Source organism: Caretta caretta, chromosome 1 (assembly GCF_965140235.1).
Source record: "Caretta caretta isolate rCarCar2 chromosome 1, rCarCar1.hap1, whole genome shotgun sequence".
NCBI classification, from domain to species: domain Eukaryota; kingdom Metazoa; phylum Chordata; order Testudines; family Cheloniidae; genus Caretta; species Caretta caretta.
Window position 1 is genome coordinate 25,390,741 of NC_134206.1, and position 21,593 is coordinate 25,412,333.

At 40.8% G+C, this 21,593-nt stretch overlaps 1 protein-coding gene across 3 annotated transcripts in view; it reads left to right on the forward strand.

The window, feature by feature from the left end:
• The window catches only part of NAALAD2 (N-acetylated alpha-linked acidic dipeptidase 2), a 50,195-nt gene that overhangs the window by 7,763 nt on the left and 20,839 nt on the right, over positions 1-21,593 (forward strand). For 2 of the 3 annotated variants that reach the window (XR_007355455.2, XM_048842017.2), the window contains exons 4-13: positions 890-991; positions 1,882-2,007; positions 3,248-3,434; positions 4,102-4,195; positions 4,727-4,825; positions 10,778-10,863; positions 11,679-11,798; positions 12,289-12,371; positions 15,305-15,368; positions 18,250-18,317. Coding sequence is in view for 2 of the 3 variants with exons in the window: in XM_048842017.2 (XP_048697974.2) it covers positions 890-991; positions 1,882-2,007; positions 3,248-3,434; positions 4,102-4,195; positions 4,727-4,825; positions 10,778-10,863; positions 11,679-11,798; positions 12,289-12,371; positions 15,305-15,368; positions 18,250-18,317 (1,029 nt within the window). In the remaining variant the exon portion in view is untranslated. The remainder of the gene's footprint in view (positions 1-889; positions 992-1,881; positions 2,008-3,247; positions 3,435-4,101; positions 4,196-4,726; positions 4,826-10,777; positions 10,864-11,678; positions 11,799-12,288; positions 12,372-15,304; positions 15,369-18,249; positions 18,318-21,593) is intronic. The other variant, XM_048842031.2, reaches the window with a different exon arrangement.

Below are 21,593 nucleotides of genomic sequence, written 5' to 3' on the forward strand. Positions count from 1 at the left end.
TAATTCACTCCCATGATGCATATGTATTATGATACAGACTTTAATTACATGATCATGTTATCTAGTATTTCCTAACTTTTCAGTGCTTGACGCTGTGACCTTAGTGTGTGCACACGCGCACCCCACTGTTCTGCCAAGTGGACAACCAGTCCCAAAAAAATCCATCCTGAAAAATTCCTGGACTTTTTTTTGTTTAAATAAATACATAAATAAACAAACAAATAAATAAATAACGTCTTTGCAGAACCCCTTGTAATATTAGTTATTATTTGTAAGCGTTTGTTGATTTTCTTTTACATAATAATGATCGGATCCAAAGTAAAAGCCTATCCTGCCACCACTACACATTGAGTAGTATCTTACTGGGTGAGTAAGAGTTGAATGGGCTCTAAAGATATGGGACGATTTTGGGTAGTAACAAAAGGTACTGTACCTAATCAGAGAGATCAGCTACTGAAGTAGTAGGAAAGGAGCAATAGTCTAAGTGGGTGTAACCACTAAATTACAAAAAGTCTCTATAATAATAGGGACAAACTAGGTGTCTCTAATTATCACCCCTTTTCAGCACTCTTCAGTTATTCTTCTGTTTTGATTCAGGCAGTGATTCATAAAACCTTACACCCACAAAAATATCCATCTATCTTCCTATCTGTCTATCTTCCTACTCTTGTTCAGTTATGAAGTTCTAACAATGTATCCCTCTCTCATTTTAAGTTATACATGATTTCTTTTTCTGATAATATTTTTTATATAAAATGGCACACTGTTCTTAATAACTAAATTTAGTGCACAAAATTGTGCCAAGACTTCACTGAGCTTGCCCAGAGGAAGAATCTGACCCAGAGCTTTTTCTAAAGTAATTGTTTGTTCTTCTTGGCTCTTTTGGTAGATTTTCAATACATCTTTCTTTGAGCTGCCCCCTCAGGGATATGAAAACATTTCCGGTGTGCTGCCACCATATAATGCTTTTTCAGCACAAGGAGTGCCAGAGGTAAGAAAACAATTCTTATGAGTCCTGATGGTTGAAATCATATTTTGGGAAAGAGTTACCGTTGGTATATTGTTCTGACTTCTTAAAATATTTTTACAGTGATCTCAGTTAGGTGACAATACTGAATTTCATTATGCTATAGCCTAAGGGACAGCAACAGTATGTACTGGACAGAGTAAAGTCTAGAAGTTACCCATTTAATAAAAATGCTCTAAAATTGTTCAGATCAGAAATTGCTATTTCTAGTTAGAAAGATACTTCCGGGTGAGGTTACGGCTTATATGGTTCCTTCTAATGGGGAAACCTAAGAGATGGGGTCGGGGGAAGTAGTCTGGATTTTATCTGCTTTATTCATTAAGAGTAAACCCTCTTGTTTGTTATAAATCTGAAGCACACTCATGTTCTGAAAGATCACACTCTCTAAAGTTAATCTGATTGATTCTTCTATGATGGATAATCCCAGACAACAGTCACCACACATGTCACATCACGTGAGTGGGCAGAAATAAGTAAAATAGGAAGTCTACCTATCGTGCAACAGCATGTTAGGAATAGCGCTCTTTTCTTTACTCATGCCATCAACAGCTTGCACATGCTTTGCCAGAAGAACAATCTAGTGTTGTAGTTTTTAACATCAGATAATGAGGATGCTTCTAAATATGGGATTATGTAGAGAATTCATCAATGAAACAAGCCTTTCTAAAAAATAATTTGGGAGAGTTTTGCCATTAATTTCACTGGGAGCCGGATCAAGACTGTAGAACTGCAAATATTGAGTACTATATAACAGATGTTCAATAAATAAAGTTGCATGATTCTAAAAAGAGATCCTTTCAAATGGTTATGACAGTATAATTTCTAGTTTCTGGCCTTCTTTCTTCCTTGGATAGGCAGATCTGGTGTATGTGAACTATGGCCGCACAGAAGATTTTTTCAAGCTAGAGCGAGAGATGGGAATTAATTGTACTGGAAAGATTGTCATTGCCAGATATGGGAAAATCTTCAGAGGAAACAAAGTGAGTGTTGTGGGGTTTTTTTTGTTTTGTTTCTCTATCTCAAATCAGAATTAGATTAGTAAATTAAAGGTCTGAGGCTCCTTACATTGCTGTCAATAGAAGTGTTGTTATTGATGTTAGTGGGAGCCAGATTAAGCATTAACTCCCTGCTTCAGAAGCCAGAAGTTCCTTCCAAATAGAGATTTTTCCTTATTTTACTGTAAACCAGAACATGTGAGTGACGGGAGCCAGCTCTGATCCAAAAACCAGGCCTGCAGTATATGCTTATCATGTGTATTAACAGGGACTGGCAAAACAGTAAAGTGAGATGACTGTATTGGAGTACTGAAACGTTGACTGAGATGAATGCAAACTTCTCAGAAAGGGCTTGCAAGAGATTAGTTTAGGGCAGTGGTTCCCAAACTTGTTCCGCCGTTTGTGCAGGGAAAGCCCCCCGCGGGCCGGGCCGGGCCGGTGTGTTTACCTGCCGCATCTGCAGGTTCGGCCAATCGCGGCTCCTAGTGGCTGCAGTTCGCTGCTCCAGGCCAATGGGAGCTTCTGGAAGCAGCGCAGGCCAAGGGAAGGACTGGCCACCGCTTCCAGCAGCTCCCATTGGCCTGGAGCAGTGAATCGCGGCCACTGGGAGCCGCGATCGGCCGAACCTGAGGACAAGGCAGGTAAACAAACCGGCCCAGAATTTAATAGCCCATACAACCAGTAAACACTCCTGCCTCTTTCAGTCATAGATCTCAAAGCATTTTCAAGAGGTAAGCGTCATTATCCCATTTTGACAGCTGGAGAAACTGAGTTACAGAGAGAAAAGGAGTACTTGTGGCATCTTAGAGACTAACCAATTTATTTGAGCATGAGCTTTCGTGAGCTACAGCTCACTTCACGAAAGCTCATGCTCAAATAAATTGGTTAGTCTCTAAGGTGCCACAAGTACTCCTTTTCTTTTTGCGAATACAGACTAACACGGCTGTTCCTCTGAAACCTGAGTTACAGAGGTTAAATGACTTGTCTAAGGTCATACAGCAAACTGGTTATGCTGGGAACAACACCTGGTTCTCCTTATTCAGTCTTATGCCCATTGTTTGAGATCATGCTGCACTTTGACGTATGCTTCCCTTGGGTCAGTGATTCCAGCTCTGCCATGTGAGCGTTCTGAAGAGTCTCCCAATTGGTGGCGTGTTGCAGAGCCTGGGAATGTCTTAGCCAAATACAAACATTTTGACATTTCTTAAAACAAGTCATTTTGCAGGTTAAAAATGCCATATTAGCTGGAGCCAAAGGGATTATACTGTATTCAGACCCTGCTGACTACTGCGCCCCTGGAGTAGATCCTTATCCAAGTGGCTGGAACCTTCCTGGAGGGGGAGTCCAGCGTGGGAATGTGTTAAATCTGAATGGAGCAGGGGATCCTCTCACACCAGGTTATCCAGCAAAAGGTGAGTGACAGATTTGTAGCTCTAAACATCTGACACCTTCTGGTATTGAAAAGGGTCTCGTCACTAGCAATTAAACTGTTTTTCGTATCCATGCAAAAAGACTTGCTGTTTAAGAGAATTTCCAGCAAGAGTTTATTTTCCTAGTGTGGAATAGGTTCTACCTGCATATCATTCCAACTGGCCTTCCTCAAGCAAAAATAGTTTCCAGCCAGTATCTCTCTGCATATGATCCAAGCTTTACAGCACTTGTAAATCAAGATGTGGATAGGCCATGTGGTAGAAATGAATTAGGATTTATTGAGATTTGCAAGGAACTATGTTTCTCAAGAGGACTAGTTGAAACTGGATTATTGCCTACCATCAAAGAGGAGTAATAACCTTGCTTGGATGTATATTTCTTTGCTGATCATAAATGCCAGGTAGAAAAACACTGCAAACTTCTGTTTATATGGAGTGAAATTTCTGCATTAAAACTAGCAGTAGCCACTGGAGTCAGTGGGACTAATCCCTGATGTGTGACAAGATGCTGGATGACTGGAGGGACCAGTATACGTTGATCCTAGATGTGACTGTGGGACTCTTAATTATTACACAAACAACTCCAATTAAAAGGCAAGGTGCTGAGGACAGCAAAATTTGATATTCCAGAATATTCTTGGTTTCTCAGAATACATCTTCAGGTCTGAAGTTGATGAGGGAGTGGGAATTCCCAAAATCCCAGTTCATCCCATTGGATATCATGATGCAGAAATATTATTACGGTAGGTAAACTTCAATCCTTTGTATTTAGCTTCAGTATTCGTGTGCACACTGCAAAAAGCCTTTTTTACATTAAAAGATAGTAAAATTGATGCCCTTTTTATTGCTTTTGTGTAGCACGCACACACACACACACACACGCAGAGATATAATAGTAGCAACATACGCTACAGAATTACAAACCACTGTTGGCTGTGAGTCTTTTACTGAAAGACAAATTGGAGCACAAGTGTATTCTGTAGATTTGCCACGGAAGGGATACAAGACCGGGAGTTTATTTTATTAGTCTCTCTGCTTTAACGCTACACTCATTTTAGCTTACGAAATTTCTAAGCATTTTTAATAGGGTTTATGCTAATTTACAGGCCCTCTTAACAAACAGTAAATGGTTGCACATACAGTTTGTGCAACACAATCTTTTAGAGCTTTGTAATCCTTCCTCACACCTCATTTTCAGGTGTGCTGTTCCACTGGGGAGACTTCTACTTTTAGCAAATTGGCCAACTGTGTTTGTCTTGGTTTTCACTTAACAGCATCCTGGGAGGACCTGCAGCACCAGACAATAGCTGGAGGGGAAACCTCAATGTGTCTTACAACATTGGGCCTGGATTTGCAGGCAGCTATTCTATAAGGTCTGTTTGAGCCCTTTTGCCTATTTATTGATCACTGAAAAACCAAACCAAACCTTTCAGAGTAGGATTCTGAGGAATATTACATCTCGGACCTTAGAGGGTGTCAAGGTTCCTCCCCCACTCTGAACGCTAGGGTACAGATGTGGGGACCTGCATGAAAACCTCCTAAGCTTATCTTTACCAGCTTAGGTCAAAACTTCCCCAAGGTACAAAATATTCCACCCTTTGTCCTTGGATTGGCCGCTACCACCACCAAACAAATACTGGTTACTGGGGAAGAGCTGTTTGGAAACATCTTTCCCCCCAAATACTTCCCAAAACCTTGCACCCCACTTCCTGGACAAGGTTTGGTAAAAAGCCTCACCATTTTGCATAGGTGACCACAGACCCAAACCCTTGGATCTGAGAACAATGTAAAAGCATTCAGTTTTCTTACAAGAAGACTTTTAATAGAAATAGGAGTAAATAGAAGTAAAGAAATCCCCTCTGTAAAATCAGGATGGTAGATACCTTATAGGGTAATTAGATTCGAAACATAGAGAATCCCTCTAGGCAAAACCTTAAGTTACAAAAAAGATACACAGACAGAAATAGTTATTCTATTCAGCACAATTCTTTTCTCAGCCATTTAAAGAAATCATAATCTAACGCATACCTAGCTAGATTACTTACTAAAAGTTCTAAGACTCCATTCCTGGTCTATCCCCAACAAAAACAGCATATAGACAGACAGAGACCCTTTGTTTCTCTCCCTCCTCCCAGCTTTTGAAAGTATCTTGTCTCCTCATTGGTCATTTTGGTCAGGTGCCAGCAAGGTTACCTTTAGCTTCTTAACCCTTTACAGGTGAGAGGAGTTTTCCTCTGGCCAGGAGGGATTTTAAAGGGGTTTACCCTTCCCTTTATATTTATGACAGAGGGGAAACTAACTTCCCTCTGAAATGAGCAGTATGTTTGGATGAGAATCTTTAGGATTTAAAGATAAAATGTTAAAACAATGGGCCTGCTCGGTGACTATGAGAACACTGCCATTGACATCAACAGTCATTGAATGAGGCCATGCATATCTCCTTTCTCAGGTCTTTTATTACACTTTCTTGACACTTTCAAAATTTAACTCTGATCGACTGTAACTAGCCTTTTTATTAACTGTTTTTCCACTGTCAAGTGAAAAGCAAATGTTTTAAACCCTTTCTGTTTCTGGGCCCTTTTCTTCCCTTCTGTTTCTGAAGGGAGCACAACTTCTGCAGTGGCTCACTTGCCTTCACCTTTTCCCGAGTCCCATGGAAGCCTTCTATGAGAATCCCTTGGAGTTAGAGCTATGGAGTATGGGCGTGACTGGGGCCCACAGATCAGCTGTTCTCCAAAGTTTCTAGCCTTCCTAGTTTCAAAGGAAAGCTTGGAAATGTGAACCTAAGAAGACAAATAAAAAGAACCCAAAATATACTAATTTAAAAAAATCTACTCATATTTTTGGGGCTGTGACCTATGATTTTTGAATGCTTGGGGTTTGCAGTACTGTATTTGTGTAATGCCAACAGACCTCAGTCATCGGTGCGTGGGATTGAACCGGTGATCTCTGGAGCTTAGTGCATGAGCCTTTACTGCATGAGCTAAAAGTCAAGTAGCTTTTAGCTAAGGCTGTAGAGCAGACTCATTTTTTTAACTCTCTCTAAGTGGTCTTGGATGGGACAGAACACCACACCAAGAGGGTGCATGGGTTACATTTGCTCTTAATACTTCACTCAGCTTGTGTAGTGAAACAAAACTGGTCAGTTTCATTTTCTGGCTCTCTGGCACTATCAGAGAGGGTCACAAACCATGGGCCATGGAGCTGATAGTCTGCAGAGACCTATCTGGTCACATGGTGATGCTTCCTTTTCCTAGCTTCCAGCCACTAAACTGCATTAAATGAAGCTAAAAAATGCATTACTATGGTAATGTGCCATGTGGCTGTCATTGACTGACAAAGGGACAGTATTCCGTTGCCAGTGGGACAGGAGGTGGTTTGAAAGATCATGAACAGGAGGGTATAATGATGTGTTTTTTCCAACACTGCAAGGACATGTTTAAATTTTAAAAATTGAAGTATTAATTGAATTTTTTTTCGGGTGTATGTTAAAACTTACTGAAGATTTAGAAAGCATACAAACAAAAATGTCAACAGAACAAATTTGACACTTGCGATAAAGGGGACTGTAAAGGATCCAAGCAAGGGGAAGCCAAAACAAACTAATAAAACAGATGCCCCCTTTAAGAAGGTCTCAGGGAAGGAGCAATCTTAACAAAGTTCATAAGGCCCTTACTGTGGCGCCCTGGTTCAGAGCTCCTGAACTGAGAGTCAGCAAATAAAGTCTCTGGGCCTGGTCACGCTAGTCCCCGAGACCCTAAGAGAAAGACCAAGACCCATTGCAATCTGCATGCCTCCTCCTCCTTCTTCTTCATCTGATGTTTATGACAAAGCAGACTCACTTGTGAATCAGTCTTTCACCTTTTCCAATATTCTTTAAAGAGTTGCAATATTGCTGTATTTTTTAATAGGGCCTCATTTTCCTGATGCTCTTAATAGGCACTGCAGTGAGAATTTTGATACTTAGAGGCCTTAAAGTTTTTCATATAAATACCCCCTTTTGATGATACATTCTTCACACTCCCAAAGGAGATAATCAATTGTTTCCTGGATCTTGCATGTCCCACATTATCTATCTTTATGTTTGTTAGTAACAAATTACTATCTAAGCCACAATGGCCAGTTAAAATTCTAAATAGAGCCACTTCGTTCTTTCTCTCAGGGCTGTGGAGTATATCAGCATTTTCAACTCTAGGGAATATTTCACGGAATATTTTTCCATCCGTTTCTTTTCCCATATTTCCTTCCATTCCTCTCTTAAACTCATTTTTAATTAGATTTTTAAATTCCAGTTTTCTTAAAGGGATCGCTAAATCAGCTTACTGGTGTTTGACAGCATTTTTTGCCACTTTGTCTGCCAGCTCAGTGGCCAATATCCCTACATGCACTGAGTCCATGCTATTACTATGCTTACACCCAACTGTTTCAAATCAGTTAACAGTAATATTTCATTAAGTATATCATTTCTGCTCTCTGAAGCTGCATGCCTTCTAGTTTCCTCCTCCTGTTTAAATAGGCCAGGTTACGGCAGAGGGATCCTTGAAAGTACCCAGACTTGCTTCAGCTATAAGCGCCAGACTATTCCTTAAGGGGGTAGTACCCCTTCCAGAGGGACAAAAGCCTAGATCCATAAGATACTTAGGTTTTTATCTCCCATTGAAATCAGTGGGAGTTAGGCACCTAAATGCCTTTGAGGATCTGATCCAAAATGTTTTGAGCACACTGGAGAGCAATAAACTGTATAATGAGAGGTAAAACAATATGAAAATGAACAAAACTTGTATTAAGTTGCTAATCACATTTCTTGAGGACATACTTATTCATGGGATTTTTGACACCCTAACCTACTTGACAGTGTCCTTTTAAGTCAGTTCTTGGAGACTGTCTCCATGTCTAGTTGGCAGCCGGTGTCAAGTGGAGTGCCCCAGGGGTCGATCCTGGGGCCGGTTCTGTTCAATATCTTCATAAATGATCTGGAGGATGGTGTGGATTGCACTCTCAGCAAATTTGCAGATGATACTAAACTGGGAGGAGTGGTAGATACGCTGGAGGGCAGGGATAGGATACAGAGGGACCTAGACAAATTGGAGGATTGGGCCAAAAGAAATCTGATGAGGTTCAATAAGGATAAGTGCAGGGTCCTGCACTTAGGACGGAAGAACCCAATGCACAGCTACACACTAGGAACCGAATGGCTAGGCAGCAGTTCTGCGGAAAAGGACCTAGGGGTGACAGTGGACAAGAAGTTGGATATGAGCCAGCAGTGTGCCCTTGTTGCCAAGAAGGCCAATGGCATTTTGGGATGTATAAGTAGGGGCATAGCGAGCAGATCGAGGGACGTGATCGTCCCCCTCTATTCGACATTGGTGAGGCCTCATCTGGAGTACTGTGTCCAGTTTTGGGCCCCACACTACAAGAAGGATGTGGATAAATTGGAGAGAGTCCAGCGAAGGGCAACAAAAATGATTAGGGGTCTGGAACACATGACTTATGAGGAGAGGCTGAGGGAACTGGGATTGTTTAGTCTGCAGAAGAGAAGAATGAGGGGGGATTTGATAGCTGCTTTCAACTACCTGAGAGGTGGTTCCAGAGAGGATGGTTCTAGACTATTCTCAGTGTAGAAGAGGACAGGACAAGGAGTAATGGTCTCAAGTTGCAGTGGGGGAGGTTTAGGTTGGATATTAGGAAAAGCTTTTTCACTAGGAGGGTGGTGAAACACTGGAATGCGTTACCCAGTGGTGGTTACTCAGAGGTGGTAGAATCTCCTTCCTTAGAAGTTTTTAAGGTCAGGCTTGACAAAGCCCTGGCTGGGATGATTTAATTGGGGATTGGTCCTGCTTTGAGCGGGGGGTTGGACTAGATGACCTCCTGAGGTCCCTTCCAACCCTGATATTCTATGATTCTAAGCTCCCATGGTTTCACTGTACTACAAGCTCCGGGCACTGATCCTGCAAGCACTTGTGCACCAACTCTTTGCAGGCTCAAGGCCTTGGGCTTAGCTTCTCTTCTGGGCAAAAATTGATTAGTTGTGCTGAAGAAGGTATTGGTTTTGACAGCTAGAGAGCTTTGCCATTGAGAAAATAACTTCAAATGAGACCCTGTTGGATTTTTGCCCAGGGCAGACAAATGTGTGTTTTGTTTCACAAAGAGAGAGAGGACTGAATATTCCCTGTCTTTTACAGAGTTTCTAATAAATGAATGATTTTTTAATGGTCTGGCAAAGCTTGATCACTTTGATCGGCTGTTGTAATGTTCTTGGAGAAATACTCAATTTATTCAAATGTTTTCACCGTTCAGTTGTTTCATGCAATTTTAATGACTGTTTCTCCAGTTACCATATAATTAAACTTACTCATCATATTTCTATAAAGAAAAGCAGCATGTTCTTATGAAATTTTTAAAAACAGATTCCCATAATTAAATATTGTCCAATCATTTGGGCTAAAATTTAATATACTTTCAGATACTACTTTTTGTTTTTAGCATGATCTGTGGGCCTGCTGTTAATCTACCCTGTCTTAAAAGTATTGCAAGGAGATATTATTGGCATGACTCTCTTTGAAACCATTGTGACAAATTTCATAAAGAACTTTGAAAGTTTAGGAATTGGTGTGTTTGGTGGAATTTTTCTTGTCATCCTTCAGTTTCAAATAAAAATAAGGAACTTGTACAGCCCTGGTATAGATCCTGTAAACTGATAATCATGTTTAGCACATTGGCCATGTATAAGTAATTTCATTCATAGATTGCAAAACAGTTTATTACAGAGATAAGGTTTCATTATTCCTATTATACAGAAGTTGAGATGTTTGCCAAGGTCACATAGCAAGTAGCTGCGAATTGGTTGACCAGTGTTGCTGGATTATAATCTTAAAGCTTTAACGATAAAATTGTACACATAGACTGTGTTCTCAACTTTTATATTTTAAGTTTCAATTGGTGTTTTCTTGAGAGTTTGACAATGGTAACTAGTCCTCTCATTAATTTCGCCATTAAGAGAATCATAAATATCGAAACATATTTTTTCTTACCTTGGCCTAATTCATTCCTCGCTGCAAAAACTCCATTTATTTTGGGGAACTAAATGGGTGATTGAAATACAATTCATCCCCTCTACATGGAGATAGGCTACAACCCAACCCTTTTGTGGATGCTAATCCAGCCTCATTCCACTATGGTGTTTAAATGGCTATTGTAAATGTACAAGAGCTTGTTCTAACTGTGTTTGTAAAACATGTTGAAAATTGGTTCATCTATCACAGTTCCAACCCTAGCAAATGCCTCCTCAAGTCATGGATCACGACTTCATTTTGCTTTTGTTTCAGAAAGGTCAGAATGCATGTCCACACTCACAACAAAGTAACACGAATTTACAATGTTATCGGCACTATCAGTGGAGCAGAGGAACCAGGTGAGCTTTTTGCATTTGGTGAAGATGTTCTTAGGTGGCATGAGGTTTAGCTTTTCAGAGATAATCAGATAGAATTTGAAACTGGAAAAGACTTACTAGGTCATCTTGTCCCTCCCATCACAGTGTTCCCGCAAAGAGATCTATAAGTGGTACATAAGAATGCTACAATAAACAGCTCACTGGGACAGCCTTGCACAAGATATCTCATTTTCTATAGGGTCTCTAACACATCATTCATACAGTCTTACACCAGCATATTCTAGTGCAACACAAAGTGATGAGCTGAACAAAGTGCTGGATCCCACAACATCCTGAACTTTGGAGATTCAGGATATGAACCAAGGTCTAGATCCACATTTCTCAGCTGCTTGTGTCTTTATAGTGGCCTAAATTGAAACCCTGGATACAAACTTTGGGGTAGTTGGTATTTAATTCTGTGTTCTGATTTGAATTCTACATCTGGGTTCCATCTCAAAAGCACAGAGTCTAAAATTGCTCAAATCGTCATTGAGCAAACAGATCCGGGTAATTTTATTCTAACAGTGGTTCCAAGATAAGGGATGAAAAGATTCTTAAAACAAGTCTATGTAGGTACAAAGGTTGTAAACCGGAAAAAAAAATAAAAAAGCATTTTTGTGTCAGATTGTAAACTGCAACAAGGTCAGCAGGGCTAATAGGCTGGGCTTTTTAAAACACTGAAATTAGTTTTCATTGTGGTTTCGGAAGGTGGGAAATGAGGTTAAAGGGAAAGACTGAATTATAGGTACCCCAAATGTATTCCGAATTAAAGACTGATTCTGTATCTTTGTTTCCAGACAGATATATTATTCTGGGAGGACATAGAGACTCCTGGGTATTTGGTGGGATTGATCCAACCACTGGCACAGCTGTTCTTCAAGAAGTTGCTCGGAGTTTCGGCAAAATGGCAATGGAAGGTAACTTATTCGTTATAAATGGAGAAGACGAAACACAAGTGCTATGAAAAACACTATTTTGATAAATAGCGTGGAATTTACCAGTAAGCAGATGCATAGACTTTATGTTTGCCCTATGCATAGGGTTGAATTTCACATAATAGGCATTGCAACTTCTTATATGTGTGTGCACGTGCATGTGAGTGAGGAACTGGGGGAGCTCCTAAACATATATATCTGCAATGAGCTTAACATCACATATGATGTGAGTTGCTTGAATTTCTGCTGTCCTTGCCTGTGTAATGTTATGTGCTCTGAGAGTTTTGTCTTTACAATAAAAATATTGCAGTGGATGTGCTAATCTGCGGAATTTGGGGTGAAAAAATTTCACTGGTACATATTATACATCATTTTCCATGATGTACTAATTTTTATTTAAGTGACTCAGTCAACTGTGGCAGTCTCTATTACAATTTTTCTCTTTTAAGTCAAATTCTACTATGTATTACAGGTTGGAGACCTAAAAGAACTATTATTTTTGCTAGCTGGGATGCAGAAGAATTTGGACTATTAGGTTCCACAGAGTGGGCTGAGGTAAATAAAGAATAGTACAAAAGCATGACGGATGAACATGTCCAGGCCTATGTCTGCCTATATTGCCTAATCCTGCAATGGAGTCTATGTGGACAGACCCCATTTAAATTAATGGAGCTCCATGCAGATTCAGGGGGGTCTGTCTATACAGAGCCCATTGTAGGATCAGGGCGCAGTTGTTTGTAGCACAGCAGGGTCCTAACTGGGGCTCCTGGACACTACCCTAATATAAATGCTAACTAACTAATAACAATGGTCTGCGTGCACTAGCTCCTCTTAAGATTTAAAAACCACAGGACTGTCAGCTTTGAATCAAATACACCAAGGAAGAGTATGGTAAATTGCTGTCCTGCTTGAAAATCTGTTTCTTCAGCAAACAAAATGGCCTCTACAAATTGAAAGTTAGATCATGCCCTGGTGATCCACAGACATCCACAGAGCCCTCTGCCTGTAGAATTCAACTTTCCTTTGCAAAGGAAAGGGGCCAGACATCTTTTTGTGGATGGCTTTTGCCTCCTGTGGGTCCCAGAGATTTGGGTGCTAGTCCCAGGGCTAATTCAGTTGTGGGAGCCCAGACTGCCTGACTCTGAGTTTCCCCACATCTCTCCAGCAGAGAGAGGGGAATCTGTGGGGTTTTCCTCCCACTTCACTCTTCATAGGGGTTCACCATGAGCGAGGCAATCTGGCCCTCAGTTCTTATGCTGCAAGTGGATTGGTCAGTCCTACTAAGAAATATAGGACTTAATCAAAATTTATCTTAACTCACTGACAAACCCGAGGTTAAAATTAGAGTGGAAAATTTTCTCCATTGGAAAATGTTGGTTTGTTGAAATAAAAAATGGTGGGCAGGGAAAATTTTGATTTTGATGAAATTTCATTTTGAAACAATTTATTTAGAGACATTTTGATATTTTTTTTGTTTCAAAATAACTTTTCATTTAAAAAACTATATTCTATTTTATGCTGCTGTATAACATTTAAATTCATGTGCCTACATTCATAGAATCAGAAATGTACAGCTAGCAGGGACCTCCAGAGGTTATCTAGCCCATCCCCCTGCGCTGCCATTGGAACAAAACCAAAAACCATAGAATACTGTGACAAATGACAATGGACAATGTTTATTCCTAATGTCCAAAGGAATCCTGTTTTCCTGTTTGATGGCAAATTTGAGGCTCCCACTGCCCTTGAACTTCTTTCACAAGTACATTTTCCAATATTCAACTGAAATCGACTCGCCTGCCCACTCTGCTTAATGCAGAGGAAGTTTTGTCACTAACAAGAAAACCAAAATTTAAGTGTAACACCAATTGACTCGAGGAAAACTAAACTCTGGGGAGTAAATATTCATCCCAACTAAACTCCAGCAGTAAGAAGCATAAAAACTCATGGCTAACAGGACTGAGCTCCAGTGAATGTAAAACATTTAAAAAACACCAATTCTCATCAAGCACGTCTGTTTCTGCAGGCATATAATAGAATTTCTTTTTGTGAATCATTGTGCTAAGGTACTTTTGGTTTGATAATTTAATACCCAGTTATCCATTGTTCACCCAATGGCAGAGTCATACTGAATCTCTGGACCCTAACAACCTCTCAGACTTTAGCCCCAGTGTCTCTAGTTCATTGCCTTTTAGTTTCATTTTGGTGCCATCCATTCTCTCCCTCTGAATCCTGGATTAGACTCTGAGTCTAGATATGCTAGTCAATGCTCACATTAAAGATCCTCTGCAGTTATTTACCTGGACAATCTTTCATCCACTGAGTCTTGAGGAAAACTAACCCTTTGCTCATTAGGTGAGGGTTGTGAACACAATATCCAAAAATGTATCAGTACCCCCTAGTTATGGAAACATCTGTTCATAAATGAAATGATTCATTCAAATCAAGTGGCTAGTGAATATATATACATGCTCAGGCCTTCCCTTTCTTTCTCTTTTTATACAGACACTTTGTCTCTCTCTCAGACACACACACACACACCATTGGGGAAATCCTCCATCAGATCATTTATTTTATAATATATTTATTTTTACATTTGATTCTTATATCATTTGTATACTATACTACTTTTCAGTAGAAAATTACCAAATAGAATGATTACCAAAAGAAAAAAAGATAGAATATCAATTGACAAAGCCAAGTACCAATTATAAAACCAAGTAGAATACTGAGTACCAAATCACCACTTACAATCAGAATACCAATTTCAAAACCAATTAGTAAAATAAAAATAGCGACATTTAAATAGTCAAAATGAGAATGAAACATTTTGATTTACTTGAAACAAATTTTTTTTTTTGTGAAACTTCAACCTTTTGTCTTTTCATTCCAATTCAGATTGTGTGTGTGGTTTTTTTTTTTTTTAATGTAAGAGTTTCCTGTGGAACGGAAATTCTAAATTTCAGCAGCTCTAGTTAAAATGGAGTTAAGGCTGAGAGCTCATATCAGTAATTCAGGGTAAGACACAGGAGAGGGATATTGTAATTATCCCAAAACCAAGTGTTGCAAACCCACAAAATTCAGAATTAATCTTAATCTTGAAAGAAATCCAGACAAGTCAAGCGATGGAAATGCACAATTAAGGCACCCATACTGGCTTAATTCTGTCCTGTGGTGACACCATGCAATTATAATAATACCACCAATAGCCTCAGCCCCGCATCTTCTTTCTGATGGAGGTGCAGCTGGCACCTCTAATATTTCATGAATGGTTTGAAGATCAACTTTAAAAACACCACAGCTAGCACAGCTGAATTTCACACTCCCTGACCACTGGCCAATCTTATTCATTACTATAGTTAGGCATTTATATAGTACCTCTCACCTGGACTGGTCCAGAACCCCTTTGTTTTTTATAGTATTAATGTTGCAACATTACATGATCACATATTATCAGTAAAGTAAACATGTTTCCCTTTTCACAACTACAGGAGAATGCTAAAGTTCTTCAGGAACGAGCCGTTGCTTACATCAACACAGATTCTTCTATAGAAGGTGTGTCTAATAATTTTTTTGTCTATTGGCTTCCTAGATGTAGGTTAACATTTTGTTGCATATTTATTACTGCATCAAGGATTTGTGATGCAAGGTACATAACAGGATATTGAGAATGCACAGGGCAGAGGCAAGTTTAGAGGAGAGTGGAGAGAGAATCCAACTTGGTTCTCATACTAGTTTCCCACAGCAAATAGCACCATCATGAGCTATGTACTCGGGGAGAGATCTTTACGCCAAAGGCAGGTGATTATAGAAATATACCTTAAATATGTCTCCTGAAAAGGTCAGGGCTTAATATTGATATTATAATGAGTTCAGCAGTTTAACTTGGTTTTAATCTATTTCATCACTACGTTTGGTTTGATATCCAGTTTGCTATGTAGTTTATGGAAGACAATGTTCACTGTACCAGACTGACTCCTTTTACTCAATGGAGTTATGGTATAATGTCTCATGGTACAGTACTGTAGTATCACAAGACAACTCATGTTATCGCTTTAAGCTTTGAGTTCACTGGGGATGGAGTTCACCCTGTGGCCACAGACCCCTGCCATGAGCTATGCCACGTGTTCTGTCTGTGCAGAGATGTGCCAGGAGAGCCCTTGCATAGGCTGTGTGCACTGGGGTGGGCTCTCCATGCCAGCAACAAGGGGAGGTTGAGAGTGGCCCAGAGGGGGAGTGATCCACAGCTGCATGGTTCAGCTGCCCCTACCTCACCACTCAAGTGCTGCAGATGACATATTAAGATTCTGGCACAGGAATGCTGGTAAGAAACTGGACTTTATTTCCCGCCACGTGATCTAAGTCAGGGTGATGACGTCAGTACCCCATCACATCCCAGTGTTCAGTGACACCAGTGATTATTGTTGGGGCTGCAGCTACCATTCCATCCCCGGGGTAGCAGCCAGGGGAGAGTGGGTGCTGTGCTGCACCGTGGCCTCATTTTGTTAGAGGGTGCCACATTCTATCTAAACTTTGTCCATGTAAACCCCAATTACTCTGGTTTCTTTGCATGAGTGAAGTAGGTTTCACCATGAATGTTTAATAGCTCAGTTTTGTTTGGGTCAGCAGAGAATTCTCTTCACCACACAATGACTGGAAACAAAAACAAAATCTGCTTTCTAAATGCTCAGTAAGAATTGGGGATGGGGGCGGAAATCAGAGCTGTTCCTTCAATTACACAGCCTACATGCTGTGTAAAAGTAGAGCAGACTTTTAGCCTATATTTCACGCCTACAGAAGATCTTGCTGCTGAAATAATAGCTTTATCAGCTACTTCATATTCACAGTGTGTATTGTAACACATCTATTGGAGATGATTTGAAGCCAGCATGCTGTTGCAGTGCCAATTTGCTTCCAAGTCTTGATTATGCAGTAGTGCCTTTGTTTACATATCAAAGCGAAATATGAAAGTAAAGCATTGTGAAACCTATAATAAACAAAACTGGTGCCAAGCTTCAGTGCACTGTTTTAAGTACATTAGCCCTCTTTCCCCTGACACCAGGCATTTGAATCCCCCATGGTATGATAGCATCTATATTCCTCGGAGGAATCAGTTAGTACATCACGGTACGTTCTGCACTATGCCAAGTTCAGTACAGCACATTTATCTTATTCATTGTCCTTTCACACAGAAAATGGTTGGTGTCCTTTGCGAACGTTGCCTTGCATCTAATTTCCAATGGCTAGATACACAAACTCCTTGGCTATGCTAGCTAATGTAACCCCGGGTTCTTTTCCATTATTACATTATTGTAGTTGTCTGACTAGTTTTAATGTGAATCTCATTTGTCTGTTCAGCCAGAAACAATAAACTGCTCTAAAATATTACCAAAATCTGCTAACAGTTCTAACAAAACATAAACTATCAGATACAGCAGAGTTGTTATATAGCCCTATGTACCCACCATTTGTTGCTAGAGTTTACTGTCTGTGGGTATGATTGGATTCTCTCAGCTGATGTTAGATGATCATCTAACATTTTCTAGGAAGGCCGTTTTGCGCTTTTGTCTGGTTAGAAGATAGTGACAGTTTCTTTTGGCTGTGGACCTTGCTGCCATAATCTATGCCTTTGTCACCTGAATACTGGCTTGCTGTAGTATGTTCTATCTTCACTTAAATCAACTTGCAAACTAACAGTGGTGCAGAATATGGGAGCAGACACCTGCTTGTTAGGCAGTACATTTTGTGGCGAGCACACGACAAGCAGCCAATGCAGATTGCAGAGCACTGCTGTTTTCTGGATGAAGTTTAGGGTCTTAATTTTTACATATAAAGCTCTAAAAGGTCTGGGGATCGCTTACTTGAGAGCTGGTCTCTCTCCTAATATCTCACTGCTATAGTTGCGGTCAGCAAAGGCATTCATTATAAGACAGAAGCTAAATCCCTCATTATAGGAGAAAAGCAGCTGTTGGCAGGATTTCTTCTGTGAGGAGACTTCCACACTGGAACTTGCTTTCCCTCCTCCCAATCCAAAATAGCACAGATCTGCTGATTTTCAGGGCACATTGCAGGGTGCATCTGTTCACACAGGCTTTAGGGAAAGAACCGAATGGGGTTGGTATATGTGGTGAGGGCGTAATTTTTTGGGGGGGGAGGTGGGTTGAGCTTGAGGCTCAATGCCAGGTCTAATTTTTATGATTGTATTTGGAATCTGTGACAAAGATGAGTTTAGGAGAAGTGCTTTATGTATTGTAAATCTAACTAAACAATCTGTATTTGTAATTGCTTTGCGCCAAGACCTGCAGTCCTTACTTAGCTAAAACTCCTCTTGGAGTCAATGAGAGCTTTGCCCAGGTGAGAACAGCAGGGTTTGGTCCATTAGCAGGGAGTCAAAGCCATGTATAAAAAGATTTCCCTGTCTGTGTTTGGTTTTCAGGCAACTACACTTTAAGAGTTGACTGCAGCCCCCTTCTCTACAAATTGGTGTATAATCTGACAGAAGAGGTACAAAAGCGAAGTGTTTGCTACATATGACTTTCTGATAACTGAAGTCACAAACTTACTGCAGATTAGTTTGTAGCCTGCAGAGGCACTGATCCTGCTCCCCTTGACGTCAATGGCAAATCTTCCATTCATTAAGAGATGATCCAGGCCCACAGTTGCTCTTCAGTGGTCTATGAAGGATCAAGAATATTACTGAAGCAAACAAAACTATATTACAGTGTATATTTTTAAAACACCAAGAATAAGATAGTCAACCCACTAAAAGCTAAGTTATTGGACAAGTGGACAGGAAGCTGGAAGGAATTAAAAATGGTATTTAAAAAGAAATCCTGAAAATGGAAAAGATTTAAAAGAAATTGGCTTGGTGCCCTCCTTACTCTTCATCTTATCCCCCTAACTCTCTTCTCACTCCCCCTCCAAAATACCTCAGTATTTATCAAAGGATTAAATTGTTCTTCCAATGGGTCAGATATACCCAATTTGTACAAATGATGTCCCAGATCGCTATCGTTTTCTCTTTCTTTCTTAGTAATGCTCATTAGATCTTCTGTTACTGTAGATGGCAGGCACATTAAAGGATGCTGCTTCTCCTTGAATGCATATAAAATGTGGCTCTTCAGGAGAATTCATTCTACTCATTTAAGAATGAGAACTGACAGTTTTCAAATATATAGAGCAAGCTTCATCTTGCCATACAAGTGTCTTTTGTATGAATTCTGGGCTTGTGAATAGTGGAGTTTATCACCAAAGTGCCTCATCTTGAACCACCTCCAGAGACAGATAGGTTAATTCACTTTCCATCTCCAGTCGTTGACATTTCTGCTCGACATCTGTTCACTGGGAACTGGACTGAGATCACCCACTCATTGGTCCCTGCAGTGGATGTCAACTATTGGCACAGACACAAAAAGTTGACCCCCACTGAGATATCTAGTGTCCCCTGCTATGAAAGACTCTTCCTAGTCTGGGTTGTTCTCAAGCGTAAATCATACTCCTTTATGCACAAAATAGTGCACAAGGTTTCTAGACTATGTGCTTCTTCATCTTCAACTGTTTCAACTTTGTGTTTCCTTCTTGTGCGTTCCCCTCCCTTTTCACCTCTTCCTGGTTTTTTTTCCTCTCTCTCTTTTGAGGAGGAAAGGGAAATGTTTGTGAGATTATCAGCACAGCAGTAACACTTCACACAATGAAGGAAAGGCTGTTTCACTTGCAAACACTCCTACTGCTGAAAGAAACAGATTAGGATTCCTCCCTTTCCTCATTCACCCAGGGAGCCATCTGTGAAGAGAAACAGACCAAAAATGCTTTGAGTGAAAAACATTGTTAGTGATGCCTCCACCATTTTACGTCACACCTTAAGTTAGGCATCTGTGTTTAGCCGGGTAACTTCCAACTAAATACCATCAGATGGTTGAGAGGCCTGAGCATGCCTTTTTTGGAAAAAGCCCCTCTGTTAAGAGTTTGAATAATACATAAGAGGAACCGGGGAAGTCCCGGGGAAGTCCCGGATGACTGGAAAAAGGCTAATGTAGTGCCAATCTTTAAAAAAGGGAAGGAGGATCCTGGGAACTACAGGCCAGTCAGCCTCACTTCAGTCCCTGGAAAAATCATGGAGCAGGTCCTCAAAGAATCAATCCTGAAGCACTTGCATGAGAGGAAAGTGATCAGGAACAGCCAGCATGGATTCACCAAGGGAAGGTCATGCCTGACTAATCTAATCGCCTTCTATGATGAGATTACTGGTTCTGTGGATGAAGGGAAAGCAGTGGATGTATTGTTTCTTGACTTTAGCAAAGCTTTTGACACGGTCTCCCACAGTATTCTTGTCAGCAAGTTAAGGAAGTATGGGCTGGATGAATGCACTACAAGGTGGGTAGAAAGCTGGCTAGATTGTCGGGCTCAACGGGTAGTGATCAATGGCTCCATGTCTAGTTGGCAGCCGGTATCAAGTGGAGTGCCCCAAGGGTCGGTCCTGGGGCCGGTTTTGTTCAATATCTTCATAAATGATCTGGAGGATGGTGTGGATTGCACTCTCAGCAAATTTGCGGATGATACTAAACTGGGAGGAGTGGTAGATACGCTGGAGGGGAGGGATAGGATACAGAAGGACCTAGACAAATTGGAGGATTGGGCCAAAAGAAATCGGATGAGGTTCAATAAGGATAAGTGCAGGGTCCTGCACTTAGGACGGAAGAACCCAATGCACAGCTACAGACTAGGGACCGAATGGCTAGGCAGCAGTTCTGCGGAAAAGGACCTAGGGGTGACAGTGGACGAGAAGCTGGATATGAGTCAGCAGTGTGCCCTTGTTGCCAAGAAGGCCAATGGCATTTTGGGATGTATAAGTAGGGGCATAGCGAGCAGATCGAGGGACGTGATCGTTCCCCTCTATTCAACATTGGTGAGGCCTCATCTGGAGTACTGTGTCCAGTTTTGGGCCCCACACTTCAAGAAGGATGTGGATAAATTGGAGAGAGTCCAGCGAAGGGCAACAAAAATGATTAGGGGTCTGGAACACATGAGTTATGAGGAGAGGCTGAGGGAGCTGGGATTGTTTAGCCTGCAGAAGAGAAGAATGAGGGGGGATTTGATAGCTGTTTTCAACTACCTGAAAGGGGGTTCCAAAGAGGATGGCTCTAGACTGTTCTCAATGGTATCAGATGACAGAACGAGGAGTAATGGTCTCAAGCTGCAGTGGGGGAGGTTTAGATTGGATATTAGGAAAAACTTTTTCACTATGAGGGTGGTGAAACACTGGAATGCGTTACCTAGGGAGGTGGTAGAATCTCCTTCCTTAGAGGTTTTTAAGGTCAGGCTTGACAAAGTCCTGGCTGGGATGATTTAACTGGGAATTGGTCCTGCTTTGAGCAGGGGGTTGGACTAGATGACCTTCTGGGGTCCCTTCCAACCCTTATATTCTATGATTCTATGATTCTATGATAAGTGTAGCATAGAACAAGGAAGGGCCTCAGGAGCACTCAGTAATTGAATGCTCTCTCGGTATCAAGGAATTCCCAGTACTACGTTATATTCATTCATGTTTTCCACTACTTCATTTATCATGGGGATGCATTTATTGTCGTTGAAAAGCCCTGTCTATTCTCTGACATGTTTGAAGTCAGTCCTGGAATGATCTGGGTTTCTTTTTTGTATTAGTTTGTAGATAAAAGACAGAACTTTATTCTGATTCTTTTCCTCTCTCTGCTTTTTGTCTTCATTCAAAGAGCAGTTTCCCCAGTTTTTGTTCTGTTCTGCTGTCTCCATCCCCGAGGTAAT